The 26,577-nt window shown below is 40.5% G+C and overlaps 2 protein-coding genes across 7 annotated transcripts in view; one reads left to right on the plus strand and one right to left on the minus strand.

Moving 5' to 3' along the window:
* The window catches only part of ZNF277 (zinc finger protein 277), a 104,310-nt gene extending 87,836 nt beyond the window's left edge, over positions 1-16,474 (minus strand). The window contains exons 1-2 of one of the 3 annotated variants that reach the window (XM_082693083.1): positions 16,262-16,425; positions 2,454-2,493 (exon numbers count right to left, since the gene is read on the minus strand). Coding sequence is in view for 1 of the 3 variants with exons in the window: in XM_082693082.1 (XP_082549208.1) it covers positions 16,262-16,352 (91 nt within the window). In the remaining 2 variants the exon portion in view is untranslated. Of the gene's footprint in view, positions 1-2,453; positions 2,494-16,261 lie in introns of all 3 variants that reach the window. The other 2 variants (XM_082693082.1, XM_082693084.1) reach the window with 2 other exon arrangements.
* Positions 16,475-16,530: 56 nt separating this feature from the next.
* DOCK4 (dedicator of cytokinesis 4) overlaps positions 16,531-26,577 on the plus strand; it is a 431,090-nt gene continuing 421,043 nt past the window's right edge. For 3 of the 4 annotated variants that reach the window (XM_082693074.1, XM_082693076.1, XM_082693077.1), the window contains exon 1: positions 16,543-16,981. In XM_082693074.1, the coding sequence (XP_082549200.1) occupies positions 16,945-16,981 (37 nt within the window). In that variant the 5' untranslated portion in view covers positions 16,543-16,944. Of the gene's footprint in view, positions 16,982-26,577 lie in introns of all 4 variants that reach the window. The other variant, XM_082693075.1, reaches the window with a different exon arrangement.

Consider the following 26,577-nt stretch of genomic DNA (forward strand, 5'->3'; position numbering starts at 1 on the left):
GGAGTCTTGAATGAGGATATACTTTCACTTTGTGCTTTTCCCATAGGCACGGACAAATCATAGCTGGCTTTTGAGCTGGAAGGTGACATGATACGTTATATACATTTTAGGAAGACTTATTTACCTTAACATCTGGTTTGAACTGCTTAGGGAACATACTCCATTAACAAGAGCCTCTGAACTACTGGTCTTGCCTCTGTACGTGCATCTTCATATTAGGACCGCCATGAGGTTGTTCTTAGTCGGTCAATGTGATTCATGTTATTCACTCACCTAAACATTCCCCATCATGTAGGAGATAATGCAAGTTCTTTTGCTAGATCCACAAACTCCTTTTTAATACAGCCCTTGCGCCCTGTTCAGCTTTGTCTCTACCACATCATTTTAGGTTAGGATAATACATACTTATAGGGCATCTTCAAGCCTTTCCTCAAGTAGCTTCATCTATCAAAAAGGCCTACCTCACCTGGCAAAGACCTTGGTCTATGTATCATCACTCCTGGAGAAGCCTACCCAAACCTCCCTGATAGGTTAGAAGCACATGTGACAGTTTCCTCTTTGCTTCAGATTCTTTTACTACACTTCTGCATTATTATCCTCTACTAGACAAGTGTCTCCTTCGGGGCAGGAACTTTGTCTTATTCTTTTTTTGTGCCTTCAGAACTTAGCACATAATTACTACTCAACAAATGCTCAATAAAACCCAGAGCCTAAGAAAATCAAAAGTGTCTTTTTGATCTGTAAGGCAAATTGTCTGTGTGTGTTATGTTTTTAATTAGGGAGATTCTCCTAAATGCTTTTGGAGACCATTTGGCCTGAAGGAAAACAAAGATACAAATTGTGAAATATCCACATCCTTATAAATACAGGCCTGAGCACTAGACAGCCTCTTGGTTCTTCTAAGATGATTATCAGATGTAGTCTTGTATTCCATTTTATCTCTCACTACTGCTCTCTTTACTCTGAAGCTTTAAGCAGTTTCTGAAATGTGCCTGGATGACAACTGGCTTTCACCCCCTCCCCCTGAGGTGTAGGTACTCTATCTATCTACATGCTTGCTGGAGTCTGTTCTAATCCTCTGGTCTCTCTCACTTCTTCCATGAAGGCAACAATGATTATCCCTTTCAAGCAAATTTTTTCTCTATCCATTCCACTATCCACTGATGGGAGCTTAACCTCGTCACTGGTATATGTGTTTCTTCTCCATTTAGACTTCAAGCAAGACAGAAACTATGTTGTCTTTTTTTTTTTTTTTTTTAAAGATTTTTATTTATTTGTTAGAGAGAGAGAGAGAGAGAGAGATACAGAGCGCAAACACAGGCAGAGTGGCAGGCTAGAGGCAGAGGGAGAAGCAGGCTCCCTGCCAAGCAAGGAGCCCGATGCGGGACTCATCCCAGGACGCTGGGATCATGACCTGAGCCGAAGGCAGCCGCTTAACCAACTGAGCCACCCAGGTGTCCCCTATGTTGTCTTTTTAAACTATTTTCAAAAGTGACTTATCCCAGTGTCACTTCCAGCTCAAATACTCATAAATATTTAGATTAACTGATATGTGACTGACAGTTAAAAGGAGGAAGAGCCCAGTCATACTCAGGATAGAAGGGATGGTCAGGGTAGAAAGGCACTAGTCAGTAAATCCAAAGGTGGTCATTTCAAGCATGATATTATACCTCTGCTTTATTTATATAACCCTCTATATTTTATGAACTCGGGGCGCCTGGGTGGCTCAATGGGTTAGGCCGCTGCCTTCGGCTCAGGTCATGATCTCAGGGTCCTGGGATCGAGTCCCGCATCGGGCTCTCTGCTCGGCAGGGAGCCTGCTTCCCTCTCTCTTTCTGCCTGCCTCTCATCTACTTGTGATTTCTCTCTGTCAAATAAATACATAAAATCTTTAAAAAAATAAAAAAATAAAAAATATATTTTATGAACTCATCCCCTAAACACCTCAGTATTAAACTGCCAGATAAGAAAGATTATTATTTATATCATAATTATAAGAAAATAGAAGTTTAGGGAGTATAATTTATTTAAAGTTGTACAACTAAAACATGAACTGGATTCTTGTCTGTAAGTTTAGTGTTCTTTTCACTATAGTATGCTTCCAATCTCAGGAAAAGACCAAATTTCAGGGGCTGTAAGTATAAAGGACAATAGCTATCCGTCAATAAACAAAAGGACTTAGCAGGTACTATGTACAGTCTGAGTACCTAAAATAATAAAAGAGGAGGAAAGTAAAAAAAAAAAAAAAAAAAAGCATTTTTAATAAGCTCTTTCCAAATCCTTGGTGATGACTTTCTATAAAGAGTTTAATATTCACAAGAATGAGGTCAATGGATAAGTCCCAATGTCCATGAAGTCAAACAAAAGGTACTATGTGCTGTCTAGAGTGCTTTAAAAAGAGAGGGGGGAGGACATCCCTCCCCTCCCCAACTTATATGAAAAAAGGCACTCACCTATGCACACACTCCTTGGCTAGGTCAGGAAGAAGGCAATCTGGAAAAGAGGGAGTATCTTCAGTATGTATAGTGGATTGAATGGTGACTCACCTGGAACCTCAGATGTGCCCCTATGTGGAAGAAGGGTCTCCGCAGATATAATTAAGGTAAATATCTTGAGATGAGCTCATCCTGGACTAGGGTAGGCTCTAAATGCAACGACTGAAGCCTTTTTAAGAGACAGAAAAGGAGAAGAAAAAAAGACATAGGGAGGAAGGCTATATGAAGACAGAAGCAGAAATTGGCATTATGCTGCTAAAAGCCAAGAAATGACTGATGCTACCAGATTCTCCTTTAGATGCTTCAGAGGGAATGTGGCCCTGCTGACATCTTGACTTCAGCCTTTGGGCCTTCAGAAAGGTGACGGAATAAACTTCTGTGGTTCTAAGCCATCAGTCTGTGGTAATTTGTTACAGGTGGCCTTTGGAAACTCATATAGTAATTATCAGCTGAACTATTAGAATTAAAATTTCTCTCTACAGCAGGTAATGGGATTCTCCTAGATAACTATATGATTAAGGTTAAAAGAAGTGTGCAGCTAATTCAATCTATGGTTCAAGAATGGCTTCACATAAAAAGTGACATTTAAGATTTTAAATATGAGGGGTGCCTAGGTGGCTCAGTGGGTTAAAGCCTCTGCCTTCAGTTCAGGTCATGATTCCAGGGTCCTGGGATAGAGCCCAGCATCAGGCTCTCTTCTCCTCAGGGAGCCTGCTTTTCCCGTTCTCTCTGCCTGTCTCTCTGCCTACTTGTGACCTCTGTCTGTCAAATAAATCTATAAAATCTTTTTAAAAATTTAAAAAAAGATTTTAAATATGAGTATAACAGAGAGAGAAAGGGAGGAGGCTTACATTTATAACGAGGGTTATGATATTTATAAAGTGTAACCTATGCAGGATATAACTTAAAAAAATGTTGCTCATAAGTATATGAAAATGTGTTTGAGGTTCTACAAGTATGTGTGATTTTTGGAGCAGGGTCCAAAGATCAGCTAACAGTACTAATATGACAATAACTTTTGATAACTACCCATATAGAAGATGAGTTCAGAATCTGATTAATGTATTATCACAAGGGATATCAACAAACATGAAACTTTAGAAAACAGTGGCAATATAAAGAGAACAATTCAGTTCTTTCACTTATACACTGCTTGCCTAAATCGGTTTATTCTGAAATAACATTTTAAGTGAGACTCCTGAAGAAATGGAGATTTGCCAGCTGGCTCTGAATACTGCTAACTAGAAGTGAATAACAATGGTCCAATGAATCATTTCTAAGCTGTTTTAAGAAACCTTTCACTAAAAAATTCCTCTACATCACACTGAGTTGTGGATTTTACATCAAAGAGCTACTTGGATTCATCATTTCATTAATAAACAGTAATTCAGAAACTTTGACATTTCTGACAATGATGCTACACACATGCAATTAAAAAAAAATCGCAACCAACCTACATTCTTCAAGTCAATGAAAGTTGATAGAGGAACGTGAATTAAATTTTTATAACCCTAAATAATGTATTAAATAGCTATGGTTACCTGACTTAATAAGAAGCACAAGCTTGAGTGCCTCGGAACAGTAGGTCAGAAACCCGTTACTTAGGAACACCTTCCTTTTCCATTGTTCAATATTCAGATATTACTTCAAATGTTCTAAGAAAGGGATACTAAAAGAAACAAAAGATACTGATTTAAAGAGTTCTCCTATTATGCTCAAGGGCTGGGTTTTATTTATTTATTTCATTACTAGCATGGACATTTTCCAAAGAACTCTGGCATTCTGAATATAATGGGGGGAATTCTCCTTAGAGGATGCTACATCTCCCCGAAGCAGAACAAATAGTTATGCTTTTTGTCTCTACCCTGTGCCTACTACTCTGTTTATTTCCCCCCCACTTAGGACTTGAAGTAAAATAGGAAAGCCATAAAAATGAGTGACAATGGATATTCCTACGGACACAAGGTGAATGATCTGTTCTTGAACATGTTTACAGATGAACTCTTTGGGATGTCTAAGCTCCTAATAAACATGATCTGCTTAAGAGGAAAATGACCCAGACTAGCATTTCCCAAATCAAATTCCATGGAACACTAGCATCCCATGAAATGTTAATGTGTGCCAGTTGAGAAAAAGATAGTGTGGTCAAATATTTGGAAAACTGCAGTATAATATTTATCACCTCTTCACAAAAATTAGCACACTAAAGTCCTAAAGCAAGGAAGCTATCAGTTTAAGTCAGTAACTGTAAATTATTTGATCATAAAATTCTTTGCATGTGTAAAAAGCTATTGTAATACTTTTGTCTTGTGATTCTATGAAGTCCTGAAATATTGTCCCCTAAAAACATAAATGGCATGCTACATTAGCCCTACCTACTTCAATCACATGGGCAGACAAAAACAACGAGAACACAATTTTCTATGAGTATCTCTCAAAAGCATGACAGAAAAAAAAGATTTTTTTCAGTCAATTACCTAAAAGTCAAATTAATTTAGGCTTTAAGAATGTATAAATTCATATGGTTGGATATACTTGGAATTTCATGTAATAAAAGGAAAACAGGATTGTGCTATTTACAGAAACAACTATAACTAATGGTATCTAAAAATATGACATTAATGGGGGGGTTATTAACATCATAATCAGTTCTATCAATAAACTCTAAAATGTTTCACAAGGAAAAAGATCAAGAACAGTAATCTTTCTCTGAGGCATCAAATTCCATGTAGTCTAAGGGTCATGAGAAAGAAAGGGTATTATTACCTTATACTTGAGAATTATATTACAACTGGCTGATTATTCAGGATTAATGAGCCCAGGGTTAGGAGTTCAGTGGCCATATGGGCAACTGTAATGAGATGTCTGGAGCTAGGCCTCTACCAATACTGCCAATCAGCATGGTAGGGGTCCCTAAACCCACCAGCAATTTGACTCTGCCCCAGCAGGGGACCATCTCAAGCCAGAGGCTCTACACCAACCCCAGTCTTGACCTCATCTCCATCTGGGTCCAGGATGCTAGTCATTGAGCATGTGACTAATAGGTGGGAAGAGAGCCTCAGCTTGTATACCTTTTCCAGTAACTGAGTGCTCAACCCACTGCACTGATTCTGTAAGCTGTGATCTGATGAAGCCTCACCCAGAATAAACCTCTTAGCTCGTTTCTCTTAGGTCTTTTAATGGCTTGAGACCTGTCCCTAAAGCCCAGTTTATTTGTGATGGTGTTCCTACTACTGAAATACATTCTCTCCTTGACTAGACTTTGGTTTCCTGAAGGCTCCTCTCAATTCTTTTCTTGATTGGGCCTCGCCAGCCTAATTTTTGCAAGAATCCTGCTACATCAGTTCAGAAAGACTCTCCCATCCTCCGTATCTGATGAGGTTCCTCATCTTCTACTATCCTCCAGGTGGTATCTCATTATCTAGTATCTCACCCTGCCTGCCTGCCTTTCATTATCTCTTGCTTTAGCAAGAATCTCGTCAAGTCTGTTTAGCCAGATTTCTAATTAGTAATTTTCTACCCCCCTGACCCCAACCTGCTCCTTGGCTAAAAATTCCCGTCTTTCCTTTTATTTGGAATTGAGCAGTTCTATACCTGTTTATATGTAATTGATGTCTGTTTTATCATCTTTGCGGCATTCTCTGTTTCTGGACCTTCCTTGGGATGGGGCCTAAGCAGACACTCAACCTCTCAAAGGGAGAATCTTCATATGCTACCTGCTGTGTCCCAGCATTATTTTTCTAATCTCAGAAATTTCTTTACAGCACTGAGCAAACACATGACTTCATTAGCAAAGGCATATTAGTAAATTCTAGTGTGGGTCTTCATTATCTCTTGCTTTGGCAAATACCCACGCTTCCTGACTCATCGTTTGCTCTTCAATACATTGTTACCTGATTAAACTTTGATCTTGTCATTCCCTTTCTTCATCTGCAGAGCTGTGGGCTAACATTTGAGTAAATGATCTAGTCTCAACTCACCTTTTCAAACTTTTCACTGTTCTCATTTACCTACTATTTTCTCCAAGCAAAATGAATTGCCCTTAGTTTTTCTATTGTTCCCTCCCTTTGCCCAGCCACGTAATAAATGCTTTTCCTTATTTCTCCATGTCCAAATCTTATTCAACTCCAAGGCAAAGCACCACCAGTTGATCTTAATCTCTTTCTTATTCAACTCTGTCTTGATCACTCTGATGGTCCTTAACATTTTCTACCTTGTAATAGTTATTTAGAGACTTCTTATATCTTCCCTATTAGGCTGTAAGATCCTTGATGGCAAGACCTATCTTGTCTTTACCTTTGTATTCTATAGCATTTAAAATGCAAAAGCTTGCATGCTGCATTGCTTAATAAATATTTCAGAACTAAGTTTCAGTTCAATCAACAACTTTTAGATTCAAACTGTTTATTTAAAAAATGGAAAGGTGAGGGGATAGAATGAGATGGGATGTGTCCTACTGATTTAGACATAGTCTCACGGAATGACAGACCCTAGCAGTTACCTATTGCAGTGGTTCTCCACGAATTTTCTACCTTGATACCTGGTCAATACACCTACACACTCACATGTGCAATGAATTCTTAAGGGAATACCCAGATACACTTGTTTTCTTTGTACACAGACTCTAGGACAGACATAACTGGGCTCCCTAGCTATAAACCTACCTTCTCTTTATTTGATATTTGAAAGACGCAGTTGAAAGGATGCTAATGTAAACGAATCACCTCATTTACAAACCAGGAGATCTTAACCATGAAGGCAAAAATCTTCTCTAAAATCAGAGTCAGTTAGAAGCATTAGTAGGATTAAAACTCAGGTCTCTGGCGCCTTGTCCAGTGAGCTTTCTATGAAGCAATACGAGCTATGATCAACGCTGCTAGAAATAAACCTCAGAGTCCTAGTAGGTTATTAGCAGTACTTTTCTTTATGTGGGTGCATATTTATAAAGCTTCCAAACTTTTTTTCACTTTCTTTTCCTACCCTTCCTCTCCTCCAGTTGTAGAAATTAGGTGTACGGTGCTTTAACAAAGATAGTTTAATTGCTGTTACGTTACTATTCAACAACTGTTCCTGCTATTAATTGCTTTATAATGATAATTACAATTAGTAGTACAAGATATTTTCTTTTCTAATTGGCTATTACTGGTGAATAGCAGCTTGTTACATAACAGAAAATTGTGTTAAATAACCACAATTACCATTCTGAGATCCTTCTCTTAAAAAACAAATCTCTAAGTTTTTGGATAAAAACACTAAATTTTTATTTATTTATTTTATTATAAGGCAGGGCCTCTGTAATTACTTGTGGGAGGATACATCTTTCAGTTAAGAAAAAGCATGAAATGAGGTGAGTGTTGGAGAAACCAGGAACTGGAACATGCACTTGCTTTCTTTTAAAAAGAAAAACATTTAAAAGCTTTCAGCTCCTTAGTAAATGGATGCAAATTGCAGATTCAAATGTATCCACTTCTTCCCACACTGTGATATGGAAACAGAAAGGACTCTCCAATTAGCTCTGATGAAATATGATTGCAAAGCCCCACCAATCACATGGATATTTCCCATGGGTTATGGGATATAGGAACATATCCCCAGAGATAAAGTCAGGGGTTCTTCATTTTGCCTCATATAGGACCCAGGATGGAGCCAATCCATAGTCACCATTCAACCAACACCAAATGACATCACAGCATGGCACTGTAGAAGATGAAGTGATCCCAAGGGATATGTGACAGTCTCTGCCCCTAAAGGGTTTACATATTATAAAACCAAGAGTACGTCTTGACTCAAACTCTAATGTTGGTTAGTTTGTAATGAGTTAAGTTATATCCAGACTTTTCTAGTAGTAGTAGTCATAATAACAATGAGGTCAAACAACTTGCTTGAGCTCACACAGCCTGTAACTGACAGCTACTTTTGAATCCATTTTTTCCATTCTAAAGAGCTGTCGCAGCTTCTAGTGACAGATCTTCGTCATCAGCAGCATCATTCATCCCTATATTCACTGCTTCACTCAACCCCCCCAAAAGATACGTAATTAACTGCAGCATTTTCATCATGGAATGGAGATTCAGAGGTTAAATAATTTTTCCCAAGTTCACAATGCTACAAAGCAGCAAATTCATGATCAGAGTCCGACTTTGAATACATTTTTTCTTTCCATACAGTTCTACTCAATGTATACCATATTGACTTATATCACTTAAAATATTCTACCACTTCTCAATTGTTGACACCCCCCTCCCCAAATGAACCAAAGGTTTAAGCCTGTTTATTTCTAGAAACTTTACTTGGTCCCTCAAGCCAAAGATAGCACCTAACCCCAGTTGCCTATCTTGCAAATAAATGACACTAGTCACAGAGTATTGGCTGAGATGAAAAGAGAGACAGAAGACTGATCAGTTAAATCCAATGCCACTTTTGGAAAAAACGGCTCTGCAGACATCTGGGTCAATGAGGTCATTTAGAACACACTTGTTTCAGTGAGAGATGGCAATTTTTTAAGATGCTGTCAGTAAAAGGCCAATCCATTCAGAGTCTGATGAGTTTATTAAATAAATCATAGCAAAACTGAACCCTAATTCTGTATCAAAGTTCTCCAAAAACAACTAACAGAAACATGTAAAGAGTCAATCACTGGAGATGGTAGTATCCTCCTTTGTTTCTATTTACTCATAGATTTATGTTTAGAAGAAAGTATAATTTTTATTACACAAATCTGGTCAACATTTTCTTCAATTTTTCAAGATGGGAAGTGTATGTGTTGTGGAGGATGGCACTGTGCTTTTGCATGAATGTAAGTCTTTGTCGACACAATGAGAAGTGTATATAAATTCCCTGTCTGCTACTCCAAGTAATCCCTCAACAGGAGCCTCATTATCAAATGGAAAGACCCATTAGAGTTGTAGTACTCAAAATTATTACCTGTATCACCTCTGGCACACATGCTAAAGATGAGCTCATACCTGTATCTCAAATAAGTCACCATTTATTGAGGACCAGCCCATCTCAGTCACCAATCAACATTTCGGCAAGACAGATTTGATTATTACCCATTTTAAAGATGAGAAGTGGAGGTTCAGAGGTTGATTAATGTGCCTATGGGGGGTAAGTAACCAGGATCTAATCTTACATTGGCCTGACCTCAAAATGTACACACACACTCTTTTTCCTATACTATACTGCCTTTCTAGAGTAACATAAGCTTTGGGACGTATTTATATTCAAGGAAAGTCTGTTTCAGACTTTATCCGATGGATTTAGTTTCTATGAACGTCATTATATAGTAAATAGGATAATAGGTCTATTTTGGTTACTGTGCAAGCCACTCTTGCCTCAGTTTCCTCACTTATAAATGAAAAAGGAATACAGGGGATACTATGAGTATCTATTTCAGGTATGTTGTTAGGATGAAATGACATAAGACCTAGGACAGCATTTGAAACAGTACTTGGCACAGTTACTGCTCAACAAATGTTAGCTATCTGAATCAGTACCACCATTATTTTAACATCCTTTTTTATAAAATTTGTCTTAATATTCTACAAGCAGTTTCCACATATTTTTCATAGGAAAATAAATGATGTGCTAAAGGAAGCCTCTTCAGAATCTTACACCAAACCCACAGGGTGAGGTTTCCATAATTCTTTTTCTTCCATAACTCCCTCTAGCCTGTACCTTGCAAGGCCATCCCAGTGTGCAAGATTATCTGAACTTCTTGCTGACTCTGAATGTGGGTATGTGCGCAGACAGCTGGGGATGAGGGGGAAGCACTGCGTAGGGATGAGAAAAGTTATGAAGATAATATAAAAGGCTTTCAGAGCACATAGTTGCAATACTAGTACGGAGCACCAACAGACACTAATGACTCCCAGGAATGCAAGGGCAGACTAAGCAGCTATCACCAACACATTCCTAAGCTTCTCCTTGGTTATAACACAATGTAGATTGCTTCCTAAGTACATACAGAATCAGAGGGTAGGCAGCTTTCTAGTTCATTCAGGCATACCTTGACACTGAAAACAACTAATATATATTGAATTCCAAGATGGTAAAAGGAAATAATGCCAGGCTGTCAGAGATATATAACTGAATGAAATAATCACAACAACTCTGCAAAATAGGTATTATATTCATATTTTCATAAATGCAGCAGCATATGCAATAAAGCTATTCACAACTATTAAACATCAGAGTTGAAATTCAAATACAGTTTTTCCAAGATAGGGTCTAGTTCTCTTCCCACTGTCATGTTAAATGTATGCAACTGGACTTGAAACTAATGCTGGAAATACGATGACAACCTGTGAAAAACCAGATAACTGCCAGACAGATGATGGTTCACTGATTCCAATTTCTATGCAGCAGCTCACTCAGGTATGGGTTCAAGGTTACAAGGGAAAGGCATGAAGTATTAAAAAAAAAAAAAAAGTAATCATTATCTATACAATACTAACACTTCACTTAAAAAAAAGACTAAAAACTACGTGAAAATGCTAACTATGATTCCCTCTGACAGAAGATCATATTCATGATGATATATTCTGCATTTCCGAGTTGGTGTGCATAACTTCCACAAGCATAAAACATATACTAATTTTTTTTTACATCAATTCCTCTGTGTAAAATAGCAGCCATTCTAAGTACTGTGAATAAATGTCAAACAGATTCTAACCATTAAACTATTAGAATGTTTACTTCATGCAGCTCAGATAAGCATTGGAGGCATAAAGGTAAAATAAGACAACTCTTGCCCTCAAGAAGTTCACAGTCTACTGGGAAAGGCAAAGCTGATCACAACTAACTAACTACAGTGTGATATGGTTAATTGTGATAATGGAGATGTGGAAAGGAAAGCAGGATGACTGAAGATGAGGCTGGAAAAGTAGATTTGAATCTTAAATGCCACACGGAGAATTCAGACCTCATTATACAAGCACGAGAGTCACACTGAAGATCTCAAGTGAGGATGCATGAACGCATTCGTGTTTTGGAATGTGGATTAAAGGAGGGAAAAATCAAGAGTCAGTGAGATCACTAGGAAGGTTTTGCAATCATCCAGGCTGGAATTCATTTCTGGTTAAACAATGATTAACTACTGACAAAGTGCCAAGAAAAGGTCTTGGCAGACAAAACCGAACATGTCAAAGTTTCAAGAACACAGTTTGGAGGATGGAGGACACAGACAATTCAGCACCAATGGAGAAGGTTAGAAAGAGAAAAGGGGCTAAAGAGATGAAGAACAAATTCAAAAGATATCAGGCACAGAAAAATAAGGCTTAGTAAGTCATCACATTTGGGACATGAGGGCAAGACAGAAATCAGGGATGCTTCCTATGTTTCTAGCTAAGGTCTGCTGCTATTTATTGAAATAGCAAATATAAAAATGAGGAGTTCACACCACCTGCTACCCCCACTCCTAGAGAAATCACATATTAGTTAATAAGGTCTCCAGAGGAAGTACATTATAAATCCAAAATAGCATTCCCATGATTATCATCTACTGAGCATGCATTTGCAGAGAAAAAAGTTAACTCAGTTAGAATATTACAATATAGATACACAGGTTATGACTGTCAGAAAAAAATCACCTCCATCATAAAGATCTCCTGTAAGTACTGTCAGTTAATAAACTATATGTGTTATCTTACTGCCTGTGACTAAAAACAGCAAAAGAAAAAATATCAGTAATACATCTCTAAGTGTGATTTACTATCTGTTCTTAATTTACTATGTGTTACTTAATAGACTATCTTGTATTTACTATCTGTTCTTAATTTTAGAAGATAATATGAAATCCCAGTTACAGTTCAAATCTATGCAAAGCAGAGTTGTGCAAGATCAGGGACTTTTCTGGAGAGGGATGGAACCTCAGAAGTCTGGCAGCAGAGATCTCAGGTAAGGTACTGTACCTGCTTGCACACTACTTGGTGACATTGGAGTAGAAATCATCAGTCCTAGGATAGTCAGCACACAGACTGATATTTTAATTAGACTGAGAGTGAAACCTCTTAAAAAAGACAGTTTTCATCAAAATCAAAAGCTTCTGCACAGCAAAGGAAACAGTCAAAAAAACAAAGAGGCAACCCACGGAATGGGAGAAGATATTTGCAAATGACAGTACAGACAAAAGGTTGATATCCAGGATCTATAATGAACTTCTCAAACTCAACACACACAAACAGGCAAACATATCAAAAAATGGGAAGAAGATATGAACAGACACTTCTCCAATCAAGACATACAAATAGCTATCAGACACATGAAAAAATGTTCATCATCACTAGCCATCAGGGAGATTCAAATTAAAACCACATTGAGATATCACCTTACACCAGTTAGAATGACCAAAATTAACAAAACAGGAAACAACATGTGTTGGAGAGGATGTGGAGAAAGGGGAACCCTCTTCCACTGTTGGTGGGAATGCAAGTTGGTGCAGCCTCTTTGGAGAACAGTGTGGAGATTCCTCAAGAAATTAAAAATAGAACTTCCCTATGACCCTGCCATTGCACTACTGGGTATTTACCCCAAAGATACAGATGTAGTGAAAAGAAGGGCCATCTGTACCCCAATGCTTATAGCAGCAATGGCCACGGTCGCCAAACTATGGAAAGAACCAAGATGCCCTTCAACGGACGAATGGATAAGAAGATGTGGTGCATATACACTATGGAGTATTATGCCTCCATCAGAAAGGACGAATACCCAACTTTTGTAGCAACATGGATGGGACTGGAAGAGATTATGCTGAGTGAAATAAGTCAAGCAGAGAAAGTCAATTATCATATGGTTTCACTTATTTGGGGAGCATAACAAATATCATGGAGGACAAGGGGTGTTAGAGAGGAGAAGGGAGTTGGGGTAAATTGGAAGGGGAGGTCAATCATGAGAGACTATGGACTCTGAAAAACAATCTAAGGGGTTTGAAGTGGTGGGGGCGTGGGAGGTTGGGGTACCAGGTGGTGGGTATTATAGAGGGCACGGATTGCATGGAGCACTGGGTGTGGTGAAAAAATAATGAATACTGTTTTTCTGAAAATAAATAAATAAATTAAAAAAAAGACAGTTTTCAAGAAACTAATGATTTCACAGGGAAAGACATTCTTGAGAATCTAAGTAACTGCTTAACAAAAAAATACAAATATACTTTTAGTATCATTATTTCCACCTAAAACTTTCATCATACTTTGTAAGCTTTGAAATGAATTTGAATAAAGTTACAGAATAATACATAAATTATTAAAGGGATTTTTAATGACAACCTTACCTTATAAGAGTGATATAAAAATCAACCATTAGTTCTCCCATTGACTGCTACAAATTAGTAAGAATACTTGTCAGCTACGAGCCAAGATGAGGAATTTTTTGGTTACAGATAATTCTAATTCACTGCTGCTCAATACACTGCTGCTCAGTTTGAAAACAAACTGGAACATAAAATTATGCTTTATAGCGCTTACTCAATTCAATCCAACAGTCATTTAAACATTGGTCCTTGATTAATGATTTCCTCACACTGGTAAGCACAGGGGAAAAGAACACTCATATATTACTGATAGTTGTGTATACTGACATCTTTCAAAGAGAAAATCTGACATCTTTCAAAATTTTAAACCTGTGTTACCTTTGACCCAGCAATTCCTTAAGAAATACACACCAAGAGGGAGAAGGACATGTAAATAAAGTTATTCACTACACCCACTACATGTTCATTAACAGAGGAATGGTTAAAGTATGGCACATTCATTTTATGGAATAAAATGACTGGCACAGTCCTTAGAAAAATGAAGCAACAAATACACTGACATGGAAGAGTGTCTATAATAGATCATTGGGAAAAAGGAGGCTGCAGATCTTTGAGCTTACAAACAATGATCCCTTTTTATTTTTCAAAATCAAAACAATACAGATGTTGTCATGTAGGAATACGTGAGAAAACACACAATGAACTTTTAAAAGTTGTTACTTTGGGAATGAACTGTGTGGTGGAGGAACCTTCATTTAACTCAAATATTATTATGAAAAAGAAATTTTAAAAAAAGATTTGATCTATTTATTTGACAGACAGAGATCACAAGTAGGCAGAGAGGCAGGCAGAGGGAGAGGGGGAAGCAGGTTTCCCACTGAGCAGAGAGCCCGATGTGGGGCTGGATCCCAGAACCCTGAGATCATGACCTGATCCAAAGGCAGAGACTTAACCCATTGAGTTATCCAGGCACCCCTATTATGAAAATTTTTATAATAACTGAAGATGTTTAAAAGTTCTACAATGTTTTTGAAAGAAATTCCCAATTTTCTTTTTTATGAGTTAATATGTGAGATAAATTCTTCAAAGATTCCATCTTTATTTTATTTTTTTTTAATATTTTATTTATTTATTTATTTGTCAGAGAGAGAGAGAGAGAAAGAGAGAGAAAGAGTGCAGAAACAGGCAGAGGCAGAGAGAGAAGCAGGCTCCCTGCCGAGCAAGGAGCCTGATGTGGGACTGGATCCCAGGATCCTGGGATCATGACCTGAGCCGAAGGCAGTGGCTTAACCAACTGAGCCATCCAGGCATCTCCAAAGATTCCATCTTTAAATGTTAAACAGATAGCCAGACCTCTGGAACCTTGAGAATCTGGAAAACCTTACTAGTATCTTACCATTAGGTAAAAGCCCCCAAATGAACTGCTTAGGGCATAGGCATAACTATTTAAAGTGGGAGCCTATCAAAGAATGCTTTGGGAGAGGAATTAAAATAATTTCAGAGCTAGGAAGTTCCACTGATGAGCAGTGGGAAGAAATTGCACTTTATCACTGTGCTGCTGAGTAAAAACTCAAGACTAAATGTCAATTTAATCGTGAAAACAAAACCAAAGTAACCCCCCAAGTATCAAATAAGGACAGAGAACCTTTAAGCCCCAAACCATGTCCAACAGAAAAAGACAACTTGTACTAAATTACACATCAAGCCAAAAAAGAAAGGAGGTGGGCGGGAACAGATGCACTAAAGGTAAAAGAATACGGATCGGAATCCTCAAAACAATCTGCCGTGGCAGCCTCCAAAGTTTGATTTTTGATCTCTACAGCGGATCAGAGGGCAACTGAAAAGACACGTAGAGCCAAAGTAGTTGCGATGATTTTCTTAACCACCTTCAAATTTTCTCTGAAGCCCTGAGTGCAAAATACTACTTCCTTTCCTCTTTTTCTAAGGACTCGGCCAGGGTCCACAGGCAACCCTGGAGATGGCCTGGGGCGATCAGAGAGGCTGTTGAGAAACACAATTTCCCTTCAGAGGCCGCTCCAGCCAGCAATTAAGCAAATTTGTAGAGTGGAGAGAAGTGACCGGTCTGCAACTGGAAATCCTCCTCGCAAACCCAAATAAAACACATCGCCCGAGGCCGGCGGAGGCGGAGGCAGGGTACTGGAGAGGAGAGAGCTGCTGATCCAGGAGTCACAATCACACATGCGCGAACAGGACTGGACACACACCCACCCGGCTCGGAGTCCAAAGCCGCGAGCTCCACACGGAAGACAAACGCTCAGGGAGCTTCCTCGGCTTCGCGGAAAGCCATTCTATTCCATTTTCTCTTTCCTCCCCAGAGCGTTCCCACCCGGGAGCCGCCTCGGACCCCACCCCGCCGGGCTGGCCCCGCCCGTGGCCCCCTCGCGCCCAGGTGGCTTTAGAGCAGGCAGGCTCCCGCGGCTTCCCTGGCGATCGGCTGCACTCCTGATCGCAGAGAAAGGGAGACAGACCATTTACACCTCAGGGGCACCGTACTCACCCTCATAACTGACACCCGGGACTTTGCTGTGGTTGCCCTCACAGGCCTCCTCCCCTCCGGCAGCAGCCCCCTGGGTCTCGGGGGCAGCCATTACGCGGCAGAGGAGAAAAAGGAGGGCCGCCAGCCTGGTGTGGAACCAATGGAAACGCGACTGGAGGAGAACTCCCCATCAACGCAGGGTTTCCTTCAGGTCCTCTCCTCGCCTTCACGTCCTGGGCCAATAGGATGTGGAGAGCGGTGCCTAATCCCCGCCCCCAGCCGCTGATGCCACGCCCCCTTCCGGGATGGCGAGGCTCAGAACTACAATTCCCAGCGTGCTGCAGGGACCCCGGGACAGGGAGGGCTGGGAGAGGCACTGGCGGGCGGGGGTGCGCCGGAGAGTATCCTGGCTTGTAGCTTAGTTCAGTGAATCAGAACAATGACTGTGCCGCCGGGTTCCCGGGAGCGCGTCGGAGGACTGTGAGCAGCCGCCGCCGGGAAAGCGGCGGGCGGCGCAGCCTCAGCTGCGCGGTTGTCAACGCCGGGTTCGGGAGCTTCCAGCGCAGACCCTGCCCAGCGCCCACAGCTCGCGCGGAGCCGCCGGGTTCCAGCGTTGCAGCCGCTACTCGGGAACTGTGCATTGTTGTGAGCCGGAGAAGGCGCGGGGATTACAAAGCCCAAAGACCCCGGGCCCCCCTTTAGCCATGTGGATACCTACGGAGCACGAGAAATACGGCGTGGGTGAGTCTCCGCGGGGCGAACTTTTATGCCTCTCTGGCCCGAGCGGGTGCGCATTTCGCGTCCTTGCCCCTGCGCCCCTCTGGCTCCGCGGGGCTGGAAATGCCTAATCCTGGCATCGCGCTGCGGGTTTGGGGCTTTGCCGAGCCAGCTCCGGGCAGAGGGGTGTGCGCCGGGGTCTCGCCCCTCACCGCCCCATCGGCGCTTCCCGCACCGGCTCCCGGAGCGCCGGGACGGCTGGAGGAGCGCGCGGCCAGCCCTCCCGCTGCGGGCTCTGCCTGCGGAGTTTGAAGTGGCGACGGGGCGTGTGTGAGTCAAGTTGGAAGAGGAGAGCGAACGGCGCTCCTCTCCCTCGTTCCCCTTCTTCCCCGGAGAGGGCAATGGGATGCAACGATTCCCCGGGGTGGAGAGGGAGACAACAACTACTGCGCATAGAGAACACCCCCAAAACAGAAGGGAGGCGCAAAGCCTTTTCTTCGGCTCCACATTCTCAGAGTGCGGAATGTGGCACCGTCCTCAAAAGAGCCGTTCTGACAGACCGAGCCCGACCCCAGCTTCCTTCCTTCCTCCTATCCCGGGTTCCTGGGGTGCGAGTGTTGAGGGGCTGGGGGATTGGTAAATTTCAACATCTGCGCCTCTTTGGTCTTTGGAGGGGAACGGGTATTTCAGCAGTGTTTTTACTTCTGGCCACCCTCTCGGCCCGGGGTAAGCGCGTTGGGGGTTGGTGGAGGACAGCTGTGGAGTGATAATGGGGAGGGGGAAATCGGAAAGCCTGGGTCTTCGAGGCGAGGAGACAGATTTTAGGAAAGGACTACTCTGACACTGGCGTTCGGAAGAAAAGGAACAGGGTAGCGCTCGCGGTTCTGTGCAAAGGTGAACAACAAAGGACATTAATGTTGACTGATGAATACAGGAGTCTCCCTTCCTTTCCCTCCTCCCATTTCAGGCTGATTACAGTTCCCGTTTTTGTTGTTTGATTTCAGCTGGGTCTCCCCTTGACAGTTAGTCCTTTTAGGGTTGTGGCTATTAAGAAGCCAGGCTTTCTGACAAGCCTGCAGCGGCCAAATGCAATTATAACCTCTCAGAAGGTTTAACAGGCTGGAAGCGTTTTGGGTTTTACTAACAATCTTTATTTCCTATAATGCCCCGTCCTGCTGATTGCTGTACTTTTTTTTTTTTTTTTAAATTTGGGTACAGAGCTAGTGATTTAGACAATGTGTAGGTATCTGCTTATGTTCTAAATTAATTTTCCTGTAATTAAAAAAATTTGGCAAACCTTTCCAGGGAATCGTAGTCATAGGGGATTTTTTTCTTTTTAACTTCCCATAGGGATAGGACTTTGGAGTCCACTGAAAGGACTGTATGATTAAACAAAGTCATTCCTGTATTTTCATTAGCTTTCATTCTGACTGTGGCCGTTCAGCAAGACAATAGTTTGTCCTAGACCCACCTTTGGAAAGGGGTTCCAGTTTTCCCTCTCTTCAAAGTGGGGAGAGGAACCTTTGCCAGGCACTGTACTGGCAAAGAGTAGATGTTGGTGGTTATAATTTTCCTTCTGTCCCCTACTCCCACTCCCTTTTTGGGTAGATTAACCCTTGCTAGGAAAAGATACTGCCTTTGCTGAAATGGTGAGGGACTGGAGTGTCCCCCTTGTCACTCACTGGGTTTAACACTCAGTGCAGGAAGCACAGATCCATCCAGCAACACTGTCCCGCTTGGAGTCGATCCCAGATGTTGCTTTCTTCCAAGTGTTAAATTATACAGATTATGGATGGGATTTATTTTCTTGATTTCTTTATGTGCCAAGTCACAGCTGGGTGCTGGTATTGATTAGTTTTTCTCTCTCCTTTCTTTATAAGCCTTGGGCAGAGGCTTAAAACACACTCTGGGATTTCCTGGAATGGCAAACCGGATATTATCGGTCAAGTGTTTTGGGCTGCAGCAGACACCTTGCTTTTGGGTGGTTGTGATTTGTTTGCAGAGAAGGGGGAGATGGAGATGGAAGGGTAAGCACAGCGTTGGGAAAAGGAGGTTGAGTTGAAGGTGAGGATAGAGAGGGGTCTGCTCATTTATACAGTATCACACATACAGGAATGTTAATCTTTTATCATTAATTTTTGAGCATTTGGCTTATGAAATGCTTAGCTGTTCTTTAGAATCCATCTGTTAGGTGTGTGCATTTTGTGTATGTGTGTGTGCGTGTGTCTGTGGTGAAAATTTTGCTAGGATACTTAAGTGTAGACTTTATTTCTCACCATGGAGAGCACTATTTGCAGCTATCTATGCTGCAAGTTTTTTTTTTTAACCTTGGTTTAAAAAAAATACATGTGCTTTTCTCATCTAGTTCTTATAAATACTAAGGAAGAGATATTTTACGGGCAAAAATGTTTGGTTGTTATCAGGTGTAGTAGTAATTCAGTTCCTCATTCTTTGAAATAAATTAGTCTTTGTAACTTGTAATAACTGAAGTTTTACTGCACATTGTATATTTTTCCAATGATACTTCTTAGCCATCATCAATTATATATGAGATAATTATATGTCTTTATATATTTCTGTTTTAGTTTCAAACAACATTGTTAATATGGATAAAATTAAATTTCATACCTATAGTAAGATGTATCAGATAGAAATTCCTTTTCAAACCTGACATATGGGCACTCTTGATCCAATTGATGGGTGGTCTTAAAATAATGTATACTTATATACCTAAGTGTTCTGATTCTAGAGAATTAGAAGGTATAGTGATAAAGCTATAGTCCTGAGGGATAGGGGAACATGTCTCTTTAAAACTATATTACTAGGCACAATGATAGACATATTTTATCTTGGGAAATTCTGGTTAGCTCTTGGTCGTAGGCTAGACACTGCTGCCAGCAGTGTGACCTTAGGTAAGTCATTTAACCTTTCTGAGTGCCTGCCTTTTGGACAAATGATATCCAAAGTCCTTCCCAGTATTAATTCTTGAGAGCTCTTCCAAACAAATGCGTCCTTTGGTTAGAAAAATACCTCCATGGTGTAGAGATTGTTATAGGAAAGATACTTTTGTTGTGACCAAACCACATGGTTTTTTAACTAATATCAAAGGTAAGCAAAAGCTACCTGGCAGGCTGCCAGAACCCAGGTGATAGTTACTCATTTCAATCTGTTTGATTCTCTTTCTCTAGGAGGAGCTCCTTGGGCAGTGACAAAAGCATTCTTGATAGACACCCCCCTTGCAAATTTCCTTAGGATCACTATCTGCTTCCTGCATGCCCTCATCAGTCATACCTCCCTTCCCTCCCTCAAAGGGATGGGAATTAGTCACAGGGAAAGTTACATTATGACCATTGAAGATACATTTCTGTATTCATTTGTTCAGTATCCATGTATGCACAGGCTTCCCAGGTGAGCCAGAGCGCCTTACTGGGCTGCAAACTGTGTGCCTCTCAACCCCAGCCAGATGTTTAACATGTGTGAGCTTAGAGGGAGATTATATACTGGATAGGTCAGTGCAAAAAATTCACGAGCCTTCCTGTATTCTACAGATCTTTAGGATATCTTTTCTTTGAAAAAGTGTGCTTTAATGGTAGCTTGTGTGGGAGAGTTATGAGTGAGTGTGTCTGTCCTCTTACCTGTTTTTCAGTTTTTTAGCTACTAGTTTCTTGAAATGTTTCCTATTTGTGGTATCATGTGTCCAGATAACATGTATAGCTAAATAGTGATGTGCTGCCTGAAATTATTTGTGGCACTTAGAGCCTGGCACAGCATTCTTCACTTTAAATGGGAAGCAAAGAGGAGTGATTTATATCTCCAGGCAAAGCATCACTGAAGCAGAGCACCTGGGTGGCCCATTGGGTTAAGCCTTCTGCTCAGGTCATTGTGTCAGGGTCTTGGGGTTGGGCTCTCTGCTCAGCAGGGAGCCTGCTTCCCCCTCTCTGTCTCTGCCTGCCTCTCTGCCTACTTTTGATCTCTCTTTCTCTGTCAAATAAATAAATAAAATAAATAAAATCTTTGGGGGAAAAAAAAAGTGCCACTGAAGGGCTGTGCAGAATGGCAGCTGATATTCTTGAGTCCCTCTCTTAGGGGAATAGCCTCTAAACGTGTTTCCCTCTTTTGGCCATTCTCCTAAGGGAGGAGGATTCTTTCACGAGGCACTAGAAACCCAGAGATACTACCCTTCCTCTTTAGTGTTGTTGTTTTTTGTTTGTTTTGTCATTTTTTCCTGGAGGCAGTGTGGTTGGTTTCCTGTGAAGGAGATTTACAAATTTTGAGAAACATTAGGCTTTCCTATCTCCAGCTTTACTCTTTTGGAGACTACATTTTCAGAATTATCTTTGATTCAGGATGTCCAAATTTCTAGCATAATGACTTCGTGCTGTGAGCATACATGGCAGGGAAACATTACACTCTAAAGAATCCCGACCAAAATGCTGTAACTGTAACATATTAATACAATGTTTTATAGCTGAAGAAAATACTGTGAAGTTATTTTATTTGGGTATACTCTCTGAAATAGAATGTTAAGTTCCATCTAAGGGATGAAGAAGCAACTTCATAAGAGATTAAGTGACTTAACGTCAGTGACTTTTAATCTTGGCTAGGAAATATATTGAATAGGAAATAGATTTATCCAATTAATCCATAATATCATTCATAATAGGAAATACATTTACTTTCCTCATTTGATGTGTATATACAAATACCATCAGCACCAGCCCACACGCATAAGAATACAACAATATGTGCTCATATTCTGTGTGATCTTCTATTCTTTATCATAAAAAAAAAAGTTTATGTTAACTTGACTTTAATGACTTTTTTTTTTTTTTAAGATTTTATTTATTTATTTGTTAGAGTAAGCACAGGCAGACAGAGTGGCAGGCAGAGGCAGACGCAGAAGCAGGCTCCCACTGAGCAAGGAGCGCAATGTGGGACTCGATCCCAGGACGCTGGAATCATGACCTGAGCCGAAGGCAGCGGCTTAACCAACTGAGCAACCCAGGCATCCCAACCTAATGACTTCTTAGTGCATCCTGACTCACAGTTTGAAAAGTACTTTTGAAAGCACAGTTTGAAAAGTCCTTCCTAAGGAAGGACTGGAACTTAGACTTTTTTGGGTTTCTGGTCAAGTTCATTTGTGACATTTTTTTTTCCTTTTGTTTTGATTTTTTAAAGTTAGATGTTTGTGTTTATTTTTGACTTAGAATTTAGTAACCATACATAACTTTTTTCCTTCAGTGTTGTAAAAATCTGTCTTCTTTATGTACTATTTCTTATTATAGATAAAACAAATATCTAAAGTCATCACATGCATTGTATAAGTTGTCTCTTCAAGTTCATGTGTGTCTTCCAACTAGGATCTTTTTGACAAGGATTGGTATGCACTACTTAGTGACCAATTTTGGATGTTTTCTATGTGATTTCCTTTGAGGATGATCTCTGGCCCCTGTAACAAGAACAAAGACAGTAAACCTACTGAGCTATATTGTCAGTTATAGCATTACCACCCATCATCGTTTTTTGCTTTTTCTCATGTTGCTTGCTGATTATTATTGGAAGAAACAATGCAGGTTATATAACTATTTTTTTAAGGCACCTTGATGCCTTAATTTGTCTTTTTTTTTTTTTTTTTTTAAGAGAGAGAGCATGTACACGGGGCAAGGGGTGTAGGGGGAGAGAATCTTAAGCAGGCTTCATGCCCAGCACAGAGCCCAACATGGAGCTTGATCCTACTATCCTGAGATCATGACCTGAGCTGAAATCAAGAGTTGCCTCTTAAACCCCTGAGCCACCCAGGCACCCCTCGCCTATGACTTGAAACTGTAGAAGGTACAGCATATAGAGAAGATGCAGTTAATGCACAGATGAGAATAATTCTTTCTGCTACAACATGGAGATTATCAGCAAATTCTTTTTTAAAAAACTCGCTTTGTTGGAAATATGAGCAGTATGAAACTTAAAAGCACACATATTCTTGCTTGTGGAGGAGGGGGGTGGCTTAAAAATGCGAAAAGAGAGATTCTTGCAGTAGATGACTTGGAGAGTGCTGGAACCAGGTTAGCAAACCTTGTATGGTAATATCCGGACGGATTTGAGATGGTTAGCAGATGGGAAGCAACAAGGCTTCGTGATTGGATATGAGGAGTTTGGGAAAGGAAGACGTTTAGGGTGTTTCTCTGGTTTCTGGCTGCAACAATGGGTAAAACATATGAGACATTTTTGTAGGCGTGGCAGGTTTATGGTGTAAGGTGGAGTTTCCTTTGGCCACCTTGATTTTACCATACCTGTCAAATGTTCAGGTGGCCTAGCTGGTAGGTAGTCAGCCAGGAGCAAAGGAGGGAGGCTTTCGAGAAGAGAGTGTGGTTACAGAGATTTTTGGTTTATGTGTGATGATTGAAGTGGTTGACCCAGATAAGACTTTATTCATTGTATTGACTTTGATTACGTAGTCTGCTTGCTCACTCTAAATTTTAAAGCGACAGGCCGTAAATTTCTAAAGAGCAGTCGTCTTGGAGCACTTTATTAATATGGAACAGGGTACTCTAAAGGAAGTAATATTACCTGTCCAGGTAGAATAAGTAGTAAACTAAATTTTTATGGTCTTTTCTTGCTTCCCATTAGTGCCTTGCCTGGCTAAGGCATCAGTTGCCTCTATTTCTGTGACAGTTCTCTCCCAAGCAAGTATCTTATGCCAGATTGTGCATGTTTGTGAGATTTCACCGACAGGATGTTGAAAAACAGAATGAACAAATATTTTAATAAGCAAGATTTATACATCCCTCAGACAGCATATAAGTGCATACACATATCTAAAAATGGGAAAACCCTCAGATATCCAAAGCAGGGTATTATTACATACAGATTTTATGTGTGTGTGTGTGTGTGTGTGTGTGTGTGTTTGTTAAATAGATAATACCTCTTAGAAACCACAAGGTCAACTTTAGACTTCATTAAGTTATACTACTGCCCTCCTGAAAATTATGTCATTTGAAGTAAGGGATTCCAGCTTAAGATGGCATTGGGCTCCCTTCCCCTAATGTAGACTGTCATAACTTCCCACTGAAATATCCATAAATGCACATAAAGAGGCAAACATTGATAATATTAAAAATCAAGTCTGACATAAGGCCTGTTGCCGCAGTTTGGGAGTAATTTTCCCAAGGCAGATGGAATTGGATTAAGGAAACCCATTGGTGGTTTCTTTCTGCTTTCCGTCATTAAGAAGAACAGCTTCAGTGACCTGGGCAGAAGGACTATCATCTCTCCCTGTCACCAGCTTAGAGGTCAGGTTAGTACTTTCAACTTGGAGTGTTTCCTTTCCTGCCTGAGGCATCTATGGGCCTTCTCTTTCCACCTCATCTTTATATTTCCATTGAGAGATAACCATTTCCAGAAACAACTGGGATGGGAAGGGGGTCGGGGGGGTGGGTAGCAAGGAGTCTATGGAAGATGCCACTCTGTCTTTGAGAAGTATACTGGGGTCTCTATAAGAAAAGCTATTTCATGGGTGCTCTTGAAGAGCTGTAGTAACAAAGCATGTTGGGTATTGTAGTTTCGCCTGCAGTCTCTTGGCGATGAGTAGTGGGATAAAAGATGAGTCACCTGCATTGCCAAAAACCATGGCATATGGAACGTGAGGGCTTATAGCTGGGAACTTGGCTCAGAGCTGTGCACATCAACCAGATTTTGAAGGAAGGCCTGTAAGGGGGAATCAGTACATACTTTTATTTTCAGCCATGTTCAAAGCACTGCAGGGAGTTTCAGAACCAGTGGTCACATTTGTGTCCCTAAAAAGAAGGAAAGCTACTAAATCTGGAAACAGGCATGTGTCACTTAGTAATAAACTAAAACATGACTGTTTCTCAGCTGGGGAGGAAGAAGGGAAAGCAAGACATTCACATGGGGAGGCTGTTGGAAATTGCAAGTACATATGTGTATTACCCACCCCTATTCATGTCCGAGGTGGGTGTGCCAGGAAGAGGAGGCTGGTGGGGTTTTTTCTGGATTTGAAGTTAGCAAGTCTTTCTCTTGATGAATTGGATAACCATTCCTCCGCCAAGTTGTGAATCATTTTCATAAACCAAGTAATTTATTTATTTTTATAAGTATTAGTTGGACATTAACCTCAAAATGTCTTCTTGAAATCTTTAAGCAGAAATGTAGAGATTGGGTTCTATTTCTTTTTCTTTTCTCCAGAATAAAGTATCTTGTTTGTCACTGTGTAGGTAAACATGTTCAGTAACATGGGCATGTGTGTATGTGAGGCAACCAAAAATGGCCCTCACCTGGGTCCTGGGGAGAGGAGAGAGCCTATTGGTAATTATCCTGAAGTGTCCAAAGTTGGTTGAAGAGTCTGTTGGTGGTAGAGCTTCCATGATGGCAAGCCTAAGAGGTTACCTAGGCTCTCAAAGAAACATGAAAATTCAAACATGAATGAGTGGTTATAGAATGAATGAAGATAGAAGAAATTGTTGAGATTTTTCTCCAGAAATCTGGATAATAAACACTAACAAAAGATAGAGGTATTCCTACAAAATTACACACATAGAAAGTTTGTTGTTTCTTCAATTTGCCTTTTTTTTTTTAAAGAGAATTGTATTTGTATTAGTTTTCACTGAATACTCCTAGCTGTAATTTATAGAAATTGATGCAGACAACCAAATATTTGCATTCTTGGCTCCATGTTAGAACAGTAGGTATAACTTATGTTAAAAATACAGTGATGAATGTTGAAATGGGAAAGTGCTTAAGTGAAGAATGGGGATACAAAATTACAAAAGTTGCTGTGTTATTATAACCAATTGTTTCAGTTGAGAAATGGTGGTTTGTTTTGCCTTCGTACTTTTAATAGTTTCCAAATTAACTTGCATTTCTTTTACAATTAGAAATAATGATCTATTCTCTTCTATAAGCTGACCAGGATTAGAGGTTAGACTGATGGAAGCGGAGTCTCAAATGCCTGAATTTACTTTGTCATTTATGTCTAGGAAGTAATCTGTTCCAGAGTTTCAAAGTGGCTTCCTTGGTGTACCGTCTTGATTATTGTGATGGCTCTGCCCTGTTCATGCTTCCTCAGCCCCAGTGAATTTGTGCTTTCAGATGACCTTGAGGTAGAACTCTTTGAAAAAGAGCCCTAATCCTTCTTTGAAAAAGAGCTTCAGACGAACTCACCTAAGATAAAAATGCTGTTCTCTCCATGATGTATTCATTTAGAGAACTTTGAATGTAGGTGTCACTGCTCGCTTTCCCGTGTTCTGTGAACTCAGTGGGCCCTGGGATCATTTATGCAAGAGAAATTCATCCATAGAGTCAACCAGTCAAAAAGGTTTTAGTTAGCAATTGGGAATAATTTCTTATTCATGGATGTTACAGACTGAATGTTTATGTGTCCCCACCACTCAAATCCATATGGAAGCTCCTACCCCCAGCAAGGCTATAATTGGAGTAAAGAGGTAAGAAGTAACAAAAACAAGGGCACAAAGGTGGGGCCCTGATTGGATAGGATTAGCGTTCTCTTAAGAAGAAACCCTAGAGAGTTTGCTTGCTCTCCGTGCACATGCAGGTCTTAGTGTTTGAGGACACAGTGAGGCGCAGCCAACCACCAGCCAGGGAGAGGT

This window comes from Mustela nivalis (assembly GCF_964662115.1).
Source record: "Mustela nivalis genome assembly, chromosome: 12".
In the NCBI taxonomy this organism is placed as follows: domain Eukaryota; kingdom Metazoa; phylum Chordata; class Mammalia; order Carnivora; family Mustelidae; genus Mustela; species Mustela nivalis.